The sequence below is a fragment of the Vanacampus margaritifer genome, chromosome 3 (assembly GCF_051991255.1).
Source record: "Vanacampus margaritifer isolate UIUO_Vmar chromosome 3, RoL_Vmar_1.0, whole genome shotgun sequence".
Taxonomy (NCBI): Eukaryota; Metazoa; Chordata; class Actinopteri; order Syngnathiformes; family Syngnathidae; genus Vanacampus; species Vanacampus margaritifer.
In genome coordinates, this window is record NC_135434.1 from 12,938,589 (window position 1) to 12,961,505 (window position 22,917).

A 22,917-nucleotide genomic window follows, 5' to 3' on the forward strand; every position below is an offset into this window, starting at 1 on the left:
AGAAACCTTCACAGTGCCTGGAGCTCGGGCCCTGATAAGATAACTCATGAGGTAATGAAGGTCACATAAGCGTAGACATGTTATGAGATGACAGCGAAGGGGAAAATGAGAAGAGGAAGTATTGGAAGAAAAAGGGGCTGCATATCAAACCAATGCAAATCTGTTCCCTCCACTTTAACCACTTTAATATGTGTAGCCGCACACATGCAGGGTGCAAATCCTAATTGCGTATGCATATCCAGCCAATGAGAAATTATACTGTGGGCATATTCCGAAACCCTGTGAGCCTCAAACGGGTCACATTGGGTCGAATGAGTGACAAAAACGAAGAATAACTAACGAGATGCCACTAACAAGATTCTGTTTAATGAAATAAAATAAAAACAAAATGCTTTATAAAAATGAAAATTAAGTGAAAAAAATCGTAGATTTACTTTATATTAACTGGCAGCCACGCTTCCGTCAGCCTGCCCCAGGGCAGCTGTGGCTACTTAAGTAGTTTACCGCCACCACAGTGTGAATGTGTGAGTGCATGAATAATATATCCATTGCATTGTAAAGCGTCTTTAAGTATCTAGAAAAGCGCTATATAAATCTGATGCATTATTATTATTATGATCACATCTTGTTTCAAAGGCAACATTTCCTATTTGAAAAGAGGAGCAGTCTTAGGAAAGAGGCTACTGCTGTTTGTCATGGACTAGAAGTTGCTGTAACCTAAGTAGAAACCTCCCGTCATCCCATCAAGGTTGCTGAGATTGGAGAATGTTCCATCATGCATTGGGTCAGCAGACAAGGAGATCCCCGATCCGATATCCATGCGGCCTTGCGTGTGAATGGGATGTCACTCTTTTGACGAATCAATGCAATCCCCTGTCCTATGCGTGGCCCTTTAACAAAATTGTTTCCTTGATGAAATCCGTTGACTTAAGTGGCACTTTGGGGGTTAACGGCTGCTTGGGGAACTGCTATTATGGTAAGTGTATGTGTGATGAAAAAAAACTTAAAATGAAAATGAGTTCTTGGTAATTATGAGGGGAATAATTGGCTGCCATTTTTAAATAGCTCTGGTCCAATATTTACTGATGATTGGTGGGGAAGTGAAGTGTCCGTGATTGGCCTCTAGAGGCCAAATACTGTCCAAGACGATTAGCGATGCTAATATTTATTGAGTTGATATATTATTGTGCTCTTCATTTGCATCAGGTAACTTGATGTTGTTTAACGGAATAAACAGTCTCTCTCTCTCTCAACTGTACATGTGAGACAAGTCTTACTATTACAAGAATGAAGCCATATATATTAAAAAAAAAAACTTTTCAAGAGAAAAAAATAATACATTTTCATGAGTAAAGCTGTTATAGACAAATAGATGTAATTCTACAAGAACTACGTATTTATGTTACAAAAATAAAGTAATGTTATGAGAATAAAGCTGTGATGTTTAATGGATGACGAATAAAGTTGAAATGTTCCAAGAAAAAAAGATGGAATGTTTAACAGTTTGTAGCTAAAGCTACTTTACAAGAAAAAGTTGTACTATTATGAGACTATAAAAGGTACTGTTACAATTTTTTTGTAATGTGTGACACAAACATAGTTATACTGTGATGACAAAATTGTGGGACAACTGTTTTGTAATGTAGTTGCAATATAATACACAAATAAAGTTACACATTGCAATGTTAAAGTAAAAAAAAATGTTACCAATGTTTTTTTGTGTGAGTGTTTTGACGATAAAATATGACGAGAAAAAAATTGTGGTCATGAGATCAAAAGGAAAAAAAACTTGTAGTGTTACGATAATACATTTGTTACACACATTTAGAATGCAACAAGAAAGTGAAAAATAACTAGTATCATAACACAAAAGTTGTAATGTAGTGTAATGTGAAAGTTGTAATGTAACAAGAAAAAAAAAATCAATGTTACATCGATAAAATTGTAATGTCACAAGAAAAATTTGTAATGCTATAATAACAAAATTTGAATGTGACAAAAATAGTCATATTGTGTCTACAATAAAGTGTTAATGTAAATGTTAATGTAAATATGTGCTTTATTGACAAAACATACCCAAGCCTAATGTGACAGGAATAAAGTTGTAATTTTAGAAGGAATAAGCCATAACTATTACATAACTAACTAATTATGAGAAACAAAAAAACATTCTCTTGTTGTTACCAGTGTTACAAAACAAGTCACAAGTCTTTTTGTACTGTTAGAACAAAATTTTAGCGTTCTAAACACATTTGTAACATGATGTGGGGCTGGGTGTGTGTGTGTGTGTGGGGGGCTTAATTACACTAAAGTAGGGCTTTTTCCGCAAAAGTCATTTCAAATGTCAAACATTAACCTAACAGTTTAAGAGCAGCAGCTGCTGTCTCTTTCTGGAGACATGCCATATATTCATCAAGATGTATCATTAAATATTGTTAAATGATAAACTGAGTGCCACCTGTTACTTTAACATAAGATCATCACTCAATGACATGTTTGTCTTTGTCGACATGACCGCTATCAGGGCCCAATTGACTGAGAATCCTCGCCGCTCCAAAACCAGCAGTGTTCAGCCATCAACATTGCATCGTCAAAGACAGCAAGCCATTTTCAACTCACCAAAAGGATTTATTGGTGAATAAAAAAATGCGTGTAAAGTCATGCAAAACTAATCTTTCTACTTATGTAAACGGTTTTGAAATGCCTGAAACAAATATTGTTGTGCCATTTGGTCTATTCAGCAATGTGATTTTGGAACTTCTGAATGATCTAAGGGCTAACTTGGAGACAGTCACAAGAAAGAATCATGCAACTCAGCGTTTTCTTGCATCTGAGTTATTTCAGTGCACTGTGACAATCGGTGCTGGCCTCGCCTAGAGCTGTTTTTCTGAAGTTTTAAACACAATGCAATGTAGGATGGGCACATACATCCAACGCCCATGCCCTTAGTTAAATCAAACAAAACGTGGGTTTTATGCAGTTGGTAGCTTGATTGATTTCTCTTCCATAACTCAGTATTGTGTTTGCTGGCTTGCCTCACCCACTAATACTGTACTTCCAATTCCAACAACAATCCCAATCTATTAAACATCATCTGTTTGGGAGTAAATCAGGCCATTGGTGTTTACTGCAATTCTTCTTCCTCAAAGTCCTCTCCATCAGTGGATCAAATGGAGGCCTCTGTTCACAAAGCCATGGCGTGTCTAACATAAGGACATGACCTTGGTGTCAGACACTGACGGCTGGTCGGCTCTGGTTTTATTTCCCCGCTGATCACTCCCTCGTTCCTCGCCGCTAGCTCCTGTGTTTATTGCCAGGCTACAGCCAATTAGGCCGTCATCGTCCCCCATCCGTCAATCCACCTTGTCTCCGCCTCACTGTCATCCAGTATCAAATGCAGTGGTATGACGAGACATGCATTGTTGTAGACAGTTGCATTGTAGCCTAACGGGCATCTTACAATTTGTGGACGGACTGATATTTGATCAAAGGATATGTTTGCAATTTTGGCTGTAGTTTGCGGTGTTGGGGTGGCTAGTGGTTAAATGGCTTGACTCGAGTCAGACTTAAGTCACCAATTTAGGGACTTGGAATTTGCTTGTGATTTAACCTTTATTTTCTTGATGTTTTGAGCTATGATGGGTCAACAATATTTCAATTACTGTATGATCTATTCGATTGCTTATTGGCACAATGCCATTCCCCCCCCCCCATTCGACTAAATATATTTAAAAAACTGTTGAAATATAAGGGAACATTCACACACAAACACACACACACACACACACGGCATGCCTGGAACTTAGACGTGCAATCGGATCCCGAGCATCTTGGGAATAAAACTTCTCTGAGCTTGTCATAACACGTAAAGAAGTGCATGTGACTGCCAGGAGAGTTGTTTGGTATTACCCTGCACTGTTTTGCATGACTGCTGTATTTCTTACTATGAAAGTCCCACTGGGGGTATTGTGTGACAATTGGCAATGGTTAGAAAACAGACAAACAAAAAACATGTCACCCACTACTCTCCTTTACCAAATTGTATTTCAATACAATACAACATACGGCAACACATGATTGTTTGCCATCTCATATCATTTTATCTGACAAGTGAATCTATAACACAAAGTCCTTTGTAGAACTTCCAGCCACATCGCACAACTCCCCAAAAGCCGGCTGATACCCTGACACAAGGGAGAAGATACCCCAAAGACGTTATTTCGTTTTTTTTCAGCAGCATGCATTGATTATTTCCCTTTTCTTCCTGGTCGATACATCACCAGTTTTTTAAACATGTTTTTCCCCTGCCATCATTACTATTGATCACATGAGGTGCTGTTCAGCCACAGAAGGTGCCGAGGCAATGCAATTCCCCTCAAGAAGGGCCAAGCGTACTGAAAAAATACCAGAAGACAAATTGGTACACCAGAAACCTTCAGCCGTGTCCCACAAGACTCCTCCAGTAGCTGACCAATCCCGTTCTTTAAAGGAGATCATCCATCCACCCACCCATCATTTCCACAGGAGCATAACCAAGAGGTTGTGATAAGAGCATACAGAGTAGTTTTGTTGAAATTAGGCTGACTTTAAATCAGGGGTGGGCAAACTCGGTCCTCGAGGGCCGGAGTACTGCAGGTTTGAGAGGTTTCCCTCTTCCAACTCAAGCTGATTCCAATCAACAGGATCGTTATCAGGCTTATGCAGAGCTTGCTGATGAGCTGATTATATATCAGCTGTGTTGGAGTAAGGAAACATCCAAAACATGCAGGACTTCAGCTCTCAAGGACCGAGATTGCCCATCCATCCAACCATTTTCTTGACCGCTTTTCCTCACTAGGGTCGCGGGGGTGCTGGAGCCTATCCCAGCTGGCTTCGGGCAGTAGGCGGGGTACACCCTGAACTGGTTGCCAGCCAATCGCAGGGCACACGAGATTGCCCATCTCTGCTATAAATCCACTTCTCAGTTGTTTGATGATTTAGGTTTACATTGATAGTTCTTGATGCTACCGTATATCGTCAGTTAATGTTACTTTGATGACTTCTGTCGGAAACAGCCGAGAGAAGTAGTCAGTGGCTTTAGATTAAGAGAAAAGACGCAGGCGGGACTCCGGCTTGATTGAGTGTTTTGAGGGTTAAACTGCAAGGATCTGATCACCTCCGTAAGGTCTTCTTCAGGCTAGGGTGTGTAGAATTAATGGCCAAAACACCTGATGACGGTTAAGGTTTACTACTGAAGCTATGCCTCTTAGGCTGGAGTTCGTGGCTGAACTCTAATGTAATTTGTGTTATCTTATAGAGCAGAGGTGGGCATCGAGGGCCGGAGTCCTGCAGGTTTTGCATGTTGCCCTTCTCCAACACAGCTGATATATGATCAGCTCATCAGCAAGCTCTGCATAAGCCTGATAATGATCCTGTTGATTGGAATCAGCTTGTGTTGGAAGTGAGAAACCTCCAAAACCTGCAGGACTCCGGCCCTCGAGGACCAAGATTGCCCACCTCTGTTATAGAGTCTGCTTGCCGTGACACTACTGTACTCTAATGGGTCACCTGCTGGATCAAATACATTCTCTTGGTATAATAGTATGTGCTCGAACTTGAAGGACGTTATACATCTAGCCCTATATTTCCTGAACCTGACTTTGATTACATTTAGTCTGCAAATCGCTGACGAAGGCTAATAACGCTCAACTTTAGTGAATCAAAGTTAAACTTGCAAGAATGTTAATATTTCAACCTACCAAGCAGTGGAAAATCAAGCCTGACAAGCAAATATTGGATCCAATCCAACCCATACTATTGAAATGAATTGAAATGCCACTATTGAGTTCTAACCCTGAAAAAAACAATACTTTTGTTGCCAAGTATATTAAAAAAGAGAATGCAAAGAAATAAATTGATTTTAGAATGTTTAATTACACTACTTTTTTAATTGTGTGTTGGATGTGTACCTTTAAGGGGCGTGGCATAGTAGTGAGTCGGCCTGGAGAATCAGAATCGCTCCTTGTGAGTGTTCTCATTTTGTATTTGTAAATTTGACTGTTTGTCTTGTTCAACAGGGCCAACTTGCTCATTCCTTGAAAAACTTAACTGGTGTAGAAAGTTTCCTGCAGGAAATACCAATGATGACAAAGCATCAGTGGCAACTGGGGGTTCAAGATCTCCCCTTAACCAGCCTGAGAGGAAACCAGATGTCAATCCAATAATTTAGTTAAAGCCAAGACCAACAGTGTCTTAAAAAGAAAACCCTCTTGGCAAGTATATATATATATATATATATATATTTAAAATTTGCAAATACTGCCACACTTAAGAGGATCCAGCGAGACCAAAGGCATTTTGTCAGCTTGAATCAGCGTCTAACGTCTGCTGTCCTGTGGTCAACCGGAATCAAGACTTGCTGGTCAGTATGAGTGTTAGTGACTGATGCGACCTTCCAGCTACGACAAATTGCTGACATCAATCGGTTGGTGGAAGAAGCTGATGGACGCTCAAACACACAAGTTTAGCAAGGGACGCAGATGTCATCCAAAAATGTTTACACAGCAAGGGAGGCAAGGAGAGACTTGAAACACGGTCACCATCAGCTGGAAGAAGAGAAACCCTATCCAGTACATGTTAAAGAATATAAACGCTTGTCCAATAGGAACATCTGCTATGAAACAAACAAAACCACCAATGACAATTTTGGGCTTTTGTCCACTGTGGAATATTTCATGGCCAATGTATGAATAATGTAACATATATGCTTTTATTCATCCGAAAAAATAATCTGTCTGAACCATCATATAGTAAAGCTTACGCTTTTGTGCATGAAGAAGTCATCAATGTCAAACACTACACGAGCAGTGTCTAAATTCAAGTCACATTTTGTCTTTTGAAGGTGTTCCTTTTTGTTTCACACAGTACATACAATACAATACATAAATTGTGAAGGAAAATTTAGCAGGGCATCATTCAAAAAAAAAAACCACCTTTGCCATTAGGGAATAAAACGTACACTTCTGTCCACTAGCAAAGGCAGCTATGTTAACCACACGATGACCAATGATTTAATTTAAAGTCGTGGATCTGCACATTTGTCTGGACAATCCATAAGTTATTTTGGTCCATGACCATCTATCAAATAAAAAATAAAAAAAATCACCCAATTCATCATTTGTCTCACTAGGAGCATGCCCACATGTTGAAGGGAGTGCATACGTGCACAACTGAGCTACTTTATCAGTAGTCTTTAGGATGTGATGTCATTTTGTTTTCAATTTGAAGCCAGTCCTCATTAAGTTTTCATTGATTTTGGAAATTTAATCAATAAAGTTGTCCAATGGGAAATTTCATTCACTGAGGAAACTTTTCATTGCCTCGTTTGTGCACTTGTGTTCTAACCTTGCTTTCCTTTAATGCATGCATCGTTCACTGGATTTTCTGCTTTCTTCTTCGCCAACCTAACTCATCTATCCTATCCTTGCTCTCCCCAATATTGCACTGAACTTAGCAGTTAGGGGACAGACTTCCTGAATAAAAATACATGCAAATCTAGCTAATACCTAACGGGCTGGAACACATGAAGGGAATGGAGATATTTCTCTGTCGCTGTCATTTATTAATTTTTTTGCATTATGTTCACCCCATTGGCGTTGCCGCTCCTTTCTGCTTTATTTAACGTCATCTCTAACTGACTTTGTCTCATTTAGTAAAGCCCCTCTCTCTCTCTCTCTCTCTCTCTCTCTTGTGTTTTGTTTGTTTTTGTGCGTGACTCTCACTTTCCACTTTTGTCACCCTGCAGGCCTTTTTTTTTTTAAACATAATTGTAACAATCATTTGATCTCCATAAAAAACACTAACAGCAAAAACTTGCCCTTTAGAGCTACCACCCCCAACCCCAAACACCCTCACTTTGTTTGTTGTTCAATGCCCGAGGCTGCTGCAAACTGTCCGAGTGCTGTACTTAAAAAGTCTGCATTAATTTAAAACACCATAATAATTATTTTTTTCCCTGTAAGCAACAGTGGTGTATTTGACATTAATAATAAAACACGGTCTGCCCTTTAAGTTTCTTGTTGTCGTGGGTAAAAACCTATTAAAGTTTTAACTCCCTCAGCACAAAATTGATGAAGAGGCAGATATTGATTTGTTTCCCTTCAAAAACAAACAACACTCAAATTGTATACCTCTTAAAATGAGTGAATTTAAATCACAGGAAAGTCAACGATATGAAACAAGACATTACTGATTGTTAAATGTGAGAAAACATTTTCACTTTGAGGCGTTAGAAAAGTCATATGAAACAATACACTGCCATTTGTTAAATGTAAGTGCACTGTATTATGTATTAATTTTCTCGCAGGAAAAATAAGCTCTGTGAAACACTACACAGCCAATTGTTGTATTAACCAGTAAGTCAAATTTGAAATGTGTACCGACAGGTGCTCGTCAAAAAATTTGAATATCCTCGAAAAGGACAGAGAACTTTCCAAGTGAGCAAAAGTATTGGAAGGGACATAATCACATTAACTTAAAGTGGACATTTACTATTTGGTGGCCAAACCCTTACTTGCAAAAACTATCAAACCTTAAGCCATTGACTTCATCAAATGGTTGCATTAATTCCAGGCCTTCACTGTAGCCTATTATAGTTCTTGTTTTTTGTGTGTGTGTTTCTCCCAATATGTATGTATAGTTCTTGGACACATAGCTACTTCATGTAGGAAATGACAGCTGTACATTTATGTTTGTTTCAATAGAGCTGCAATGATGTTAAATAAAGATGTATCTCCTCACATGAGCTGGAACAATTAGAAATAAATCTGCATATTTCTACTGCTAAAACCCACTGTGGCAAGGAGCTGTGGGTTCCAATTTCCTTGTCTCCAATCTATAGGATCACATTTAGACATCTCTGGAGGAAATGCACTCTCGCTCTTATTTTATGAAAATGAATGGAGCCAATTTGTGTGTCACATCTTCGCCGGGGAGGGAAAAAAACAAATCTGTCAACAGCAATTTGGTTGAAGCTCCTCTGTGTATGCATGTGCGTAGAGTAGTAGTAGCTTTCTGTGTTGCCCACTGACGGTCATGCGGTATGATGCTAATTGCCATGCAGAGCCAAAAGGGTTAGCTTAGCATTTCCAAACAAGCCAGGAGATTTGTACATCCGTCGGCTTGTGTGTGTTTCTCTTGTGCATTTGTTTCACGCGAAGCAGACACATTAAAACAACATCCTTCAATCCTTTAGCACTCCTAATGCCTCTCACGGGATGACTCAACATATCCGGGGTCTCGAGGATGCCACATACACTCATTTCTCTACATTACAGTACAGTAGTTTCTTGGGAGCAGAGTACAGATGATAATTGAAGGTGACCCCCAATTAAAAACAGTGCAGTTTTGTGGGTCACTGATTCTTTTAGAGAGGGAAAGAACATTTCTGTCTTTTCCAAATGATGGAGAATGTGTGATAGAAGGAATGTTATGGCTCTATTACCAAACTGAGGTCTTTCTTCGACTGGTTTGCTAAGCACTAAAAAGACAGTGTCTTTTCGGGTATTTGTCTAAATGAAGTACAACTACCAATTGGTAATTGCAAGTGAAAAGTAAATTATTGTCTATTAGGAAAATCATCGATTTGAAGCACAAGTAACATTGACTAATTTGTCCACTTGTAAGTACAGTTCAGGCTTTTTTCCATTGGGAAAATCAATTAAATGAATACTACACAACACTACATGTGTTTAATGTGAGCAAAATGTACTCTTTTCTCAAACAGAAAAGGCTGATTTATATTTATCATTACACTACCAATGACAAGCTATAAGTGCTATTCTAGATTTAAGTCAAACACACACGTTTTCCCACTAGGAAAGTCAGCTTCAGAAACCTCTACATCACGGATGGGCAACTGAGAAATTAAAACATGTTTCCTCTAGTACAGTGGTCCTCAACCCTGATCCTCAGGGACCGGTATCCAGCCTGTTTTCCATGTCTCCCACAGCCAACACAGGTGGAGATCGTTAACAGCCTTTTCCAGAGATTGCTGATTAGCTGATGATATGAATCACCTGTGTTGGCTGTGGGAGGCATGGAAAACAGGCTGGATACCGGTCCCTGAGGACCAGGGTTGGGGACCTCTGCTCTAGTACGGTGGACTCCCAAATACTCACGGCTCAGCACCTGAAAATTCACTTATTCATGGATTTTTTTCAGGATATATAACATTTTTATTATTTTTTAACATTTATTTCCTATTTATTATTGTTATTATTTTGTTCAAACCCTCGTTTTCCAGGGAAAATGTATACTGAGTGTTTATTAGTATTATAGTATAGTGTGAAACATTTGAGTGAATCATCTATTCGATGTTATACAGTATACACATATGCACTACATATAGACCTCTCTTCCTTTACTCTTTTTTTCTTTTACTTTTTTTTCCCCTCTCATCTCCTCTGTCCTCACCTTTTTCTTACCTTCTCGGCGACAACTTAGCCGCGCCACTACTTCAAATGTATAAACGCGCTGCCATTTTTGCCCCTTCTCGGAAGTCATTTAAGATGTCATGGATATCTAACGAAGCAATTACACATGGAGGGACTTGTCCCCTGCCTCGGCTGTAGCCGCACGCAGACAAATGCACAGGCCACCGCATATAGCCGCTGAAGCTAATGGAGCAGAAAGCCAATTCTAGCTCAGTGTGCTGGTGATAATTATGACCGATCTCAGATGTCGCCTGCCATTATTGCCGCCACTTGACAAGTATATGTATGAGAGTGAAGTATGACGGGAATGAATGTCACAAGACATGTTAGGGCGCTGAATGATTGACAGGATGGAAAGAGGATGGATGACACAAATAGAAGAGGACAAGAGAGGTCCTCAAGAGAACCTGGAATGCGACAGACAACCACAATGGGTCCCACAAGACTTCACTTTTAGACCTATGTGGATTTTATTATATTTTCTATTTGTAGCATGACAAGCAGTTTCTCAATTTCTGGAGTCCAATCCGTCAATAGACCTCAGCACACTTCACTGGATTTCACTTTGAGCCAACACATTTTACTGGACCACTACACAACCACTAGTTATTGTAATTTGAAACAGATTTTTATTGTCCTGCAGAAAAGTCAGCTCGGCAAACCACTAAACCAGGAGTGCCCAGGTCCGGTTATCAAGGTTCTGCAAAGCTCGCTGATGATCTGATAATTTGATTCTGCTGTGTTGGATTAGGGACACATGGAAAAACAGGCTGGACAGGGGCTCTTGAGGACCGGACTTGGGCAACTTTGCACTATATTATCAATTGCATATTGTCACTGCTATGTGAAAAACACTTATGTCCATTTAAATTTTTTTTTTTTTTTTACATTTTTGGCATGTATGCATTCAGTTTCATCCCCAAAACACACAAATCTAAAAAATAAATAAATAAATGGACATAAGTGTTTTTCACAAAGCAGCGACAATACGTTTTATTTTACATACATTATGTAAAATGTAGAATTTTGTCCACTTGGAAAGTCAGCTATGTGAAACATATAATACAATGGCAACATCAAAGTATAACATGCACAACGGGGAACAGGAAAGCTTACCTGAAGCAAAATATAGGCATTAGGAAAGTCATCTATGTGAACTACAATTTACTAATGGTTAAATCAATTTTACGCTTTTGTCCACATGGGAATTTACCTTTGGGAAAGACGACACAACAACTAGCTAAATGAAAGTAAAATGTCAGCCTTTTAAACTACAAAACCACAAATTGCTAAATTTAAGTTAAATCTCCACTTTTGTACTTTTACGTTGAATATGTTGACTGCTATGCTAGTAGCCTATTGATTTACTGACATATGCTAGTGATCAAATGATATGTGTGTTACATCTTGATGTTACTTCAAGTTACCGCTGTAAACCATAAAATCTGAATTAGTCACTGCATTATAAATACAGCCTAACTGGAAAAGACTAGATGTGAATTAAAGCTCAGGTTAAGCAGTATCCTGAGAATTAATAGCCATAATTAGAGTGCATGCGTGACTGTACAGCAATGTGCAGAAATGCATTAGCATATCATAAATGCAACCTGCCCACACAGCTCCTTTATATATCAACTTCTCAGTGCTTGCAGCCTGTTGTCCATAATTCAAAAAGCGCTAATGCTGCGAGCTCAGTGTGCAAAAATGCTTGAGGATGCAGCCATTGTTAATATTTTTACAAGACAACCATCATTACTCAGCATGCGGCCGTGAGTAGAATGGGAATAAATTTGGCCACATGCGGCGGCGGCGGCGGAGAAGAGCGATGAAATTGATCACCGAGTCAAAAAGTAAAGCACTTCTAAAAGCTGCTGGAGTTTAAAAAAAAAATGCTTTAAGAGCACAGTCGGGAAATGATACAATCACTTTTGGCCTTGTTCTGCACTCGTAAACACACACAAAAGCACAATTAGCCAAGAAGCAGATGAGTTTAGTCAACACTAGACAAGTCGTATCACAGAGCGATTAAAGCGGACAACTTGAGTTTTTTTGTCCGTTTTTGCCCACTTCTCAAGCGTGATATCAAACAACCAGGTAAACCGTTTAGCTCCCTTTTTATGAAAACATGTCTGTGAGGCATGCCATTCTAATATTGATGAATTGTGTTGTCACAATTTGCCAAATTTACATAATTGCCATCTTCATGCCAGGATTTCCTCCATAGATACTGCCAAGCTCTGAAATCTTGGTGCACCACACTGTCTGAGATACTATTGAGTCATTTGGCACTGATGTAAGGAGAGCTATACTGTATTGCGTTTTTGTTGGACGAACAGTTTTTCTCATTTGCTGCCAACCCAGTTAAAATTGATCATTGACATATATGGCGGTCATTGGCAGTGAATGACTTAAGCTTCTGATAAGCATATAATTGATTGCTTGTGGAAGTTGATGAAGCAGTGTGATGGGGGAGGGGTGGGGTTGACAATTGAAAACATTTAATGATGTCATTGACTACGACTGTATGTGTCACCATTCACAATCAGTTTTTTCGATTGGTGGGCACAAGGTTAAGTCATATAGTTCTGCCCCTAGTCATCAATTTGTATTTGACAATTCAGCAAGACAAAAATAGGGTATGTAAAGTATCCTACAATTGTTGACAATTCGGTGACAGAAAACACACTAGACCTTAGACCAGCTCCAAGCAGGTCTAAGTTGTGACACAGGTGGTGTAATGCAATTTTGGTGGATTTGACTGAATCACAGGCATCAGCGTGCATCAAACCCTCTGAAGCCTTGTAGAAACAATTGCATTCATCTTTATGATAGTTTTAAAAACACCTCCCGTGGCCCTGGCAAAGCTATGCGGGGTGGAGGTGTCACAGACTGTCCCTAATGATCGGAGCAATGATCATCTACCCGTACCTATCATGCTTCAAAGTCAATTTCTGCCTCCGCTTTCTCAAAGGCTAAATGCGCCTCGACTGACAACCATGAACACAATCAGCCCATCCATTTTCCGAACCGCTTCGTTTTTGACGAAAAAAAAGCCTGACACTCATGTTTTCTCAATGGAGAGGGAAGCTGAAGTAGCCAGAGAAAACCCAAGCGAAGGGAAAACGTGCAAATTTAGACCCAGATTAAAATCATGAACCTTAAAATGAAGAAGCAGATGTGCTAACCTCTCATCCACCATGCTCGTAACAGATTTTTGACCTCTGAGATTCCATGGTACTTTACAACTCGGTTTAGCCTTTTTATGCATGAAGAGAAACTCTTAATTAGAGCTACGTATAATCAAATGTTACACACTGTGTATGAACTGCTTTTCTGACGATGCGGCATCATTAGGCAACACTCTCGTTCGCACTAAGAGGCTGTTAACATAGAAACGCTCTTAAAGAAATATTTACTTCTCTTTAGTCACTTGCTTCCATGCATACGTTTCATGTTATTAAAGACTAGAAGAAGTATTAACAAAAGGGAACGATTACCACAGTGGTAATTAAGAAATTTCATTAGGCGAGTTGGGCTTAATGTAATAATGCTGTGATGTAAAGATTAATTTTCGCCTGTGAAGATATGCTGCACACACACCATCTTCCCTTATCTCCACACAGCTACAGCTGGAATGGAAGATGGAAACACAGCGTGTGTGTGTGTGTGTGTGTGTGTGTGTGTGTGTGGGTGCACTCCACGAATCGACCCAACCTCCCTCTCCTTGAATCTCAGTCTCAGAGTCAGCAAAGGCTTGTTTCTTGGATGTTTTCAAAAGATTATCAAGAGTGATTATTCTGTGATGTGGGGTGTGTTAATAGTGATTTTTCCAGGAAGAGACGTTATGTGTGTGGTGTGCTAGGTTAGCGAATTTGAGAACACCACCCACTATAAGAGCAGTAACCACACACTTGCCATTTTGTCCTTGTCATATGTGGGTGTCTCTCACATAAAAAATAAAAGAAAAAATAATCATTTTACTGTGGAGGCCAGCCTGGGGCCAGAAGGTTTTCAGAGGGTCATGTCTATGTCAACTGTCTTGACCATACATAGTGCAAAGTAAAAGCAAATACATGTGCATTAATAATTGTTATGCTCGAAACCTCTTGAAAATTCCTCCTATTAATCCTTTTTAACATTGGACGTTGACAAGTAACCAAACACAACACTCAACACAAGTAACCAAACAAAAAAAACAACTACATAATAATACTCTAATGCGCTCCTTATGCCCCATAAAAAGCTGCACAATCTTAAAGTGGTCCACATAAAAGGAAGCAGGGCTACACTCGCTGAATACAAAATAAGACTAAAAGAAGGCAGGTAAATGAGGTCTTGTGAAAATCCACTCATGCTGTTTGTCCAGACATGATTAGTGGTTTGTTGGCTTACCCTGCTGACTCCTCGCCCACGGTCCTCTCCGTAGTTTGTGCCCAGGATTTCGAAGAAGATGTTGGGGTTGGTGCCGTTGTCGGTGAACTCCAGGAAGCTGGTGAGGCCACTCACGCCAAACTGCAAACACAAAACACATTTTGTTTTTATTTATTTATTTATTTACAGTCGACTAACAAGACTTTGCATGTAAAACAAGGGATGTTACCAGAAGAAGAATTCAGTGGTTGAACTGGTTTCTATAAAGACTCGGTTCCCATCGTCACATTGAAGAGACGTTCAAAAGACTTGATTCGTTTGTGAACGTCACATCACTAGTGTAAGCGGAAATGTTCCCCCACAGTCAGTCAAGCGGAGCGCTTATGTGAAAATACGGCATATCTAATGTATGAATGGGGGGCGGGAGTAACGAGTAACGACTCTAGCGTAGCCCAATATAGCGGAGTAAGAGTAGCGTTACTTCTTTACACATCTACTCAAGTAAAAGTAAAAAGTATTGTATGTTAAAACTACTCTTAGAAGTACTTTTTCTTTCAAAAAGTTACTCAAGTAAATGTAACTCGTTACTACCCACCTCTGATCACGAGCAATAAACGGTGCAAAAGTGAGCAGTCAGTTTATATCTACGGGAACTAAATAACATACAACAGTGCACTTTAATAACTTTGTAGTGATGCAATCTAAGAGCTTTCTGCAGTTCATCCACCCTCTTCATATTTCTCTGCACCGAGTCATAAATTGCATCATAACGATCAGAAAGGAGCTCGTACCGAGCGGAGACGGCTCAGACCATTACAGCCATTCAAAGTGTGTGCTCTCCTTTAAGACGGATTGCAGCAAAGTGGAAATGTCGGCGAAGACAACTTTACTCTCCTATTAAAAAGTCAACATGCCATCTTCCATCAGCTAGCAGCATCAACTTCAGCACGTTTCAATTGTCAGGAAAGGTACGATGCAACAACACAATGTGGATTACTTTTGAAATCAATTTAAAGGCAACAAACAAAAGCACAGTTCTGCTCCTGTAGTGGCGATATAGACCAAGTTGTACTCAAGTTGGAATGAGCCGTATAGTTTGTCACTAATCTACACTAAAACGTTAGAGTCGTAATTATGTGAACATTTGCATGTAAAAACAATTTGAGGCCATAAACATGACACATTCAATTGAAAAAAAGTATGTCGCTAAATGAGTGTAACTTTTTGCACCATGTGACAATGACGGCGTACTATATGTCAGTACTATGTAAACTGAAGAACCTCATATATTTAGGGGATTAATTGCAGAAGCTTTGATACAAAAAAGTGTGCAGTATATTTAAATAACACAAGTAACAAAAAAAACAAACAAACATTATAGCTGGCAAATTGCTAGTAAACAGCACTTGTTCATGAGATTGAAACATATGCTCATGTTTCAAGTTCATATTTTGACTTATCTCTTGTGTATTATTAGTATTCTTAATGCTTGTTAAATCCATTTGTGATACATATTTCAGAGTCATATTGCTCATTAAAATTACAAACTCTTGGAAGTATTTTTTTTCTTCTTTCTTGGCTCAGGCACTCTAGTTGAAACCGCAAGATTCCATCTTTGAGAACATTGCTCAAATGCTGTAGAATTCCCTCCCGGGATGAATTCTGAATAGTTTGGCAAGTTACCCTCTTCACAACCTGTACAGATCCCGTTGTTGTTTAATTCCCCACGTACATCATCTCCCAATGAAAGTTTCACTCGACTTTACATCATGGGGGATACAATTCAATTAGCAGGGTTTTCAGCACTTCCTGAACAGTTCACTTTTGCTTAGCGGGGCTGGGTTACTTATCCCGCACCCTTTTAGTTATTTGTCTCAACTTTTTTTTTTCCATTTCACCTTGACTTGCAGTCTTTCATCATGTTTAAATCCAGTTGAATCTGCCTTGTTCCGATACCGGTAACAAAAAAAAAACATATTCCAGGAACGGCGGCTCCACCGAACGACGACGCCAAGTGAAATGCTAATTTAGGATTAGCGCGAGGCACTAATAAATGCCTCAAGGAGGCTTTCGTATTTATCGCAGCGTTTCACCTTGAGATCGGGCCACGCTTTGGCGCAACACTTTCATCAGCCAGTTCGGCTCTTCAAGAAGATGGCGTCCCTGATGGCGATCTCTTCAGAGCTGATTTAAATACCCCCGAGATGTGACAGAGTTGACTTTTGTTACATTTATCAGTGTTTAGGCAGTTCATGTGCTCGTGCCTGTAATTACCGTGCTGCTACACTGATACCTAGAACATCTTCAGAGAAATCAGATTGTTTTTTGGGGGGAGGGGAGTGTGTGTGTTTATTTACAAACATACTGAAGCATCATCAATGTGTTGAAACAGAACCCTTGAAGTGTGAGGTGAGTCATCAAGGACAGACAGAACCCCCCCCACCAAAAAGAGTCGTAACACCAACGGTCACATCCACCTCTAAATACCATATAAATTAAGTTGCTTATTTTCAACAAAAAAAGTCACAAAATAATAATAATAATAATAATAGTTTTGAGAGAAGCCAATCTGTAATGGTTTGTAGCAAAGAACAAAGACATGTTTGTTCTTATATTTGGTATAATGTGGTAATTTTACAAGAATAAAGTTGTATTCTTCAAATATAAAGACTTACCTGGATATCAAAGTCAATCTAATGAGTAAAGAAAGAAATACAAATATTTTAATAAGTGAGTTAAAAAAATAAGTTTATCCTTGTAATAGTTTGCCTTTTGTTGCTGTGGCAAGTGATCTACCTTCAATTGGTCCCTAAATAATTAACTTACTTCAAATAAGGCATCTTTGTTCATTATGTAAGCAAAATACAGTGACAGGCTGAAAAATTTAATGGCCATCCACTAGATGACAGAAGGTTAAACCTAGCTATGTTAATGTAACAAACATTAGCTATGCTAATGCTACTAGATAATGTTTAAGACAATGTTAGCTATGCTATAGATAAAACTAGTCCTTCTAGGATTAGTACCAGGCAGTCTGAAGTCTCTCTTGGATGTTCTATTTCTAATATTTTGTCTTCCAACAAATGAACCACCTTGTTTTTTGGAGAGAGAGAGAGAGAGAGAGAGAGAGAGAAAGAGAGAGAGAGAAACTGAAATGAGGCGGCAATGTTAATCTCGTACCTTTTTGACAGTGTCCAGCATACTTTTGCCCCCTTGCCAGGGTTTGGAGTTCTTCCGGATGCAGCTCAGACTGGCCATACTGTGCCACTTCCTGTCCTCCAGCTTTCTGTGGAAGGTGTTAGCCAGCAGCAGCACCGTGTCGTAGATGTAGCGATTAGTGATCTACAGACACAGGCAAGGAAAAACACATTTCAATTTTTATTAAGAATATATATATCTAGAGATAGACGTTTTTGCTGTAAAACGAATGCACCACTTCTATTAATCTATGATTACGAAAGTCATGGTGCTGCTTTTGCTTGAAACTTTTACAATATCCTTGTTTGTTTTTCAAATCTTTTTCGTAACAAATATTTCTTAAAAGATGTTGATTTTGGGGCTCTTCTAGGTCACTTTTTGGTCAATTTGGAACATTTCCTGTTGATTTTGGGGCACTTCGGGTCACTTCTCATTGATTTGGGAGCCCTTCATGATGATTTTGGGGCACTTCTGTGGCACTTTCCGTTTACTTTGGGGTACTTCCGGGTCACTTGACAACAACATACAAAAAATACTAAAAGCACAAATAATGATCCTCCCTAACATAAAATGGATAGATAAAACTAAAATAAATGATTAAAAAAAAGATGTTAAAGCTATACTACTACTATTACAACAACTAATACAAATAATAATAATAATACCCCCCCCCCCCCCAATAAAAATAATAATAAAATTCTCTTTTATTCTTGTTATCATTTCAATGTATTAAAAAAACACACATTTACATTTATAATTACACTCGGTGTTTACAGTATGTAAAAGTCTGTGTTTTGCAAGCATTGTTAGCTTCCCTTTTAATGCAAATCCAGTGTGACTCACTGCCAGATGCACATGAGGCATTTAAACTAACCACTGTTGTGCTAAAATGACATTTACCAACCACAGGTTTGTTTTAAATCCAAACACATCTAAGCCTGCAGTGTGAGTGTACCTCCATGCAGCAAGGCGGGGGCGATTCAGCCCTGTGATGGATGACACTGTGATTTACTGAGACTCTCCTCTTCCCCAAAAAGATAACGAGAAGATAATGAAAAGACTGACGGCGGCAGCAGTCGCCATTGCACACACGCAGTTGACGCCCGCCATCTCCCATTAATTAAGCACAGTTACTTCACAGAAGCACGCCAGCAACACCACCGCTCATACATCAAAACAGGACTCTGTGCGTGTCTATTTTTAGACGTTGGCATGTACAAATAATCAAAGCACTAGTGCACACAAAAGCACACGACGACGATGGCCGCTGCTCTTCATTTACATTTGCATGTACACGCTGTTTGTTTCTCTAACTGGAACGTGTGGCTGGAGCATTACTTTGGTGTATGACAGAAAACTTGTTGATATTCATGGGTTAAATAAAATGCTATACTATTCCTAGTGGCATCATTTTGTGTGTATCCATCAAAGCATCATAGACTCACAGCTGTCTTCTTCAAAAATGCAGCTGAAGCTGCTATATAAAGTCGTACGTATATATTGCTTGAAAACAACCACCCACATAGTCACCATTCATTATTTCTTTTCCATTTGTTTCCTGTGGAACTTATCCCCAACTATTAGCTAACAAATAGGAATTGGTGTCAAGGAACTATGTTAAAGTGATAACATGACATTCTGATTAATATTACATTTGTGGAATAAGAGTTCAGGTTCAGCTCAGGACACGACCAATCACAGCTCACCTGTTTTCTGAAACTAAGCTGTGATTGGTTGTTACCTAAGACCTGAGCACCATTGATGTCATCTTCAGTCGACAGCAAGTGACAAAATGGCCGCCCCCTAAGATGGATAAATGCAGCTGGATTTTGCTGCTTAACTCATACTCCACTAACACAATATTAACCAGAAATCCATATTGAGACCAGTGACGCTGCATAGAATATATCATTGTCCAAACATTTTTTTGGGGGGGTGGGGGTTGACTTCCCCTTTTAAAAAAAAATCCAATTTTATTTTAAGGGTTTTAGGTGCAAAATCAAAAACGTATCTCAGTTTTTCGCTATCAAGTTTTTGAGCTATAAAAATAAATAAATACTTTTAAACATGTACGTATGCAAATAAAACACTGAGTGGAATAGTTACAAGCTTTAAAAAAAAAAGATATTAAAAAATATATAACTTATAATGGCATGACCATGGTTACAAGGTTAATAGATCAGCTAGCACTAATCCGCTTCATTTTTAGTAGCAATTTGCTACTATGCTATCTTTCTGTTTGCAGATATTGATAGTACTGACCCATTGGGAGCTGCACACACTTCTTACCGCGTCTCAACTGTAACTGCACAAACATATTGTAGCTGTGGATGTGTCCAATTGTAATCAGCTCTTCTTACTACAGTCTTAATACATACAATTCTCAGGCTACAGCTGCTGGTAAGTAATCAAGGTCTATTCAAAAAAGCTCAAAAGCAAGAGCGAGTCAAGCCAAGTTGGTACCTACCTATGTCGTTTAATCTGGTCAATGCCGTGTGGTTATTATATTTTATTTATTTGAAGTGAAGAAAAAACAAATGGCCAAATAATTGTTGGGCTAGGCCATACCTTGAAGAACTTTGGTGTACCTGCTTTTGCCTTTGGCAATACATCAATAATGAGGAGAGCTGTGTTATGATTTCATGTAGTCGAAAATTAATTTTTAAGGATACCATTTTGTGATGTGCATGTCATACTGTGCTGTCCTAAACTGGAGAGGTCACGATGGCAAAATGCAGATTAAGTTTGAAATAAAAATGACATCAAGGGTTCTCTCTTGTCTAATCTTTTTTTTGGGGGGGTGGGGGGGGACAGGCAGATAAGATAAAAGGGCGGGGGGCATCAAACTTTCTCTCTCTTTCTCTCTCTCCCTTTGGAGGACACTCACACTTGTCACATCTCTAGCTCTTTCTGCCTTTTCTGTGGAAATTAAAGTGGAAAAAAAAATATGACGCTCGCTGCGGGGACCCCTCGTCGATCAGTGGGCTCTGCATTGCATGTGTGCATCATTTGTGTGTCTGTGTGTGTGTGTGTGTGTGTGTGTGTGTGTGTATGTGTGGTCAGCCTGCATTGCCTTGTTTCAGTGCAGTGTGAAATTGGGCTTCTGAGGCCACTGTGTGGCTCCTCTCTCTTTTCCACCCATACAAGGTATTGACCAAGTGTACATAAAAACACCTTGTCCTCCAGTGGCTTAAAGAAGAAAAAAAATCGCTATGGATTTAATGCGGCTGGGGTCTTATTAGGAATAACGGATTCTCCCTTGCACTGCACTGGAGCCTCCTGGTGTTGTTGACGGCTAATTTGCATACACTATAAAACAAGCGAATGCCTCATGCAGGAGGGGTGCCAAGCGGTGTTTTAGATTAAGAATTTATAGAGTGTAACCTCCCCCATGCTGAGCTGGTTGCAGGTCCTCAGGCAAACGCAGCAGCAACGAGGCTAAAACTGTGAGTGAGTACAGGTCATTGGATGGTCTTTTTTAAGGGTAACTCAGCTCTTAAGGCATTACTAATTGTGTATTGATTGTCGTTAGGTAAGGACTTGCGATGGACCGAGTAGTTGGGATGTCTGCCGCACGGACGTTCGGCGTTCAAATCTCAACTGGATACCAAACACTCCAGGTTGCCTCTCAACTAAAGTTAGCAGAGGATAAGCGGTATACCATAGAACTGGATCGATATACTGAATAATGTGAACGGTACAGTCCACCTAGGATCAAAGGTTCTGTCTATTCAAGATATCTTACATTCCGTTTCAGTTTGGAAAAAAATATAGATTGAAAAATTAAGTTGGTTCTTCCATTTTGTCTGTTTTTAAGTTTTTTTTGTTTGGCCTTGGCGAGTCGGACATTTAGAATTTTCAAGGTAGAACGTCTACTAGGTCTCCGTCCATTTATTCCTGAAATCTGAAGTCAACATCCATGAACCAGAAAGCTGCCTACTAACTTTAAAAAACTTGGACAGACAAACAAAATAGTGATCCCATTTTTGGTTGTTTTTATGTTATTCAGTCTTGGTTGAGGTCTCAGACTCATCATTTCAAACTACAAGGTCTACAAAAGTGGTCACCAAACTTGAAGCTGAGATTTACTTCTTATTAAAGAGCTACCAGTCTCAAACGCATTTCTAAAAATAAGTAATGTGTTAAAATTTAATAATGATATTATTAGGGTCTGACCTAATTAATCGGCTATTAGCTCTTTTAAAATAGTAAACAATAAAACAAAATTTAAAAATATCTGCAAAAAGAAAGCAATTTTTTTATTTTGCACATTTCCCCCCAAAATGAGTGGAAAATCAACCAATGTATGCCAACTATGCTCTCTGGTTAAGCCCGTATCCCACTGAGGGGCGAACATTTGTGACGCTAAAGAATGTTGACTTCACCTCAGGGTTCGTTCAAGGTGACAACGTTTCCTAAACGTCTAAGCCAGTTTAAAGAACCTTTAAAACTGTTAAGAGAACATTTAGGAAACGTTATAACCTTGAACAAACCCTGACGTGAAATCAACATTTGTTGTTGTCGCCAATGTTCACCCCAGGGTGGGAATACTAAAGCCCGTATCTCACTGAGCGGCGCAGGCTTGCAAAAGTACGCGTGATTGTTGCTTTTTCGGCCGGCTTCGTTCAATGTTGGAAAGCCACTCTTTATACTCTCAATCCCTTTTTCTTGTCGCAGAGAAAATTTAAGAAAGCACCCTCACAAGCCTGCGCTGCTCAGTGAGATACAAGCTTTAAGGACAAAATATTGTAAAACAGTCAATTGCTCGGCCAGAACTTAATATCCTTATTGTTAAAGGCGCAAAAAAAAAAAAAAAAAGATGGACAACACAAAAACGGTGCTCCCACATTTGCTTATTTTTTATTTTATTTTATTT

General features: G+C 39.2%; 1 protein-coding gene across 1 annotated transcript in view; it reads right to left on the reverse strand.

The window, feature by feature from the left end:
- grid2 (glutamate receptor, ionotropic, delta 2) overlaps positions 1–22,917 on the reverse strand; it is a 437,970-nt gene that overhangs the window by 126,662 nt on the left and 288,391 nt on the right. The window contains exons 11-12 of the mRNA XM_077561716.1: positions 18,024–18,185; positions 14,865–14,984 (exon numbers count right to left, since the gene is read on the reverse strand). Of these exons, the coding sequence (XP_077417842.1) occupies positions 14,865–14,984; positions 18,024–18,185 (282 nt within the window). The remainder of the gene's footprint in view (positions 1–14,864; positions 14,985–18,023; positions 18,186–22,917) is intronic.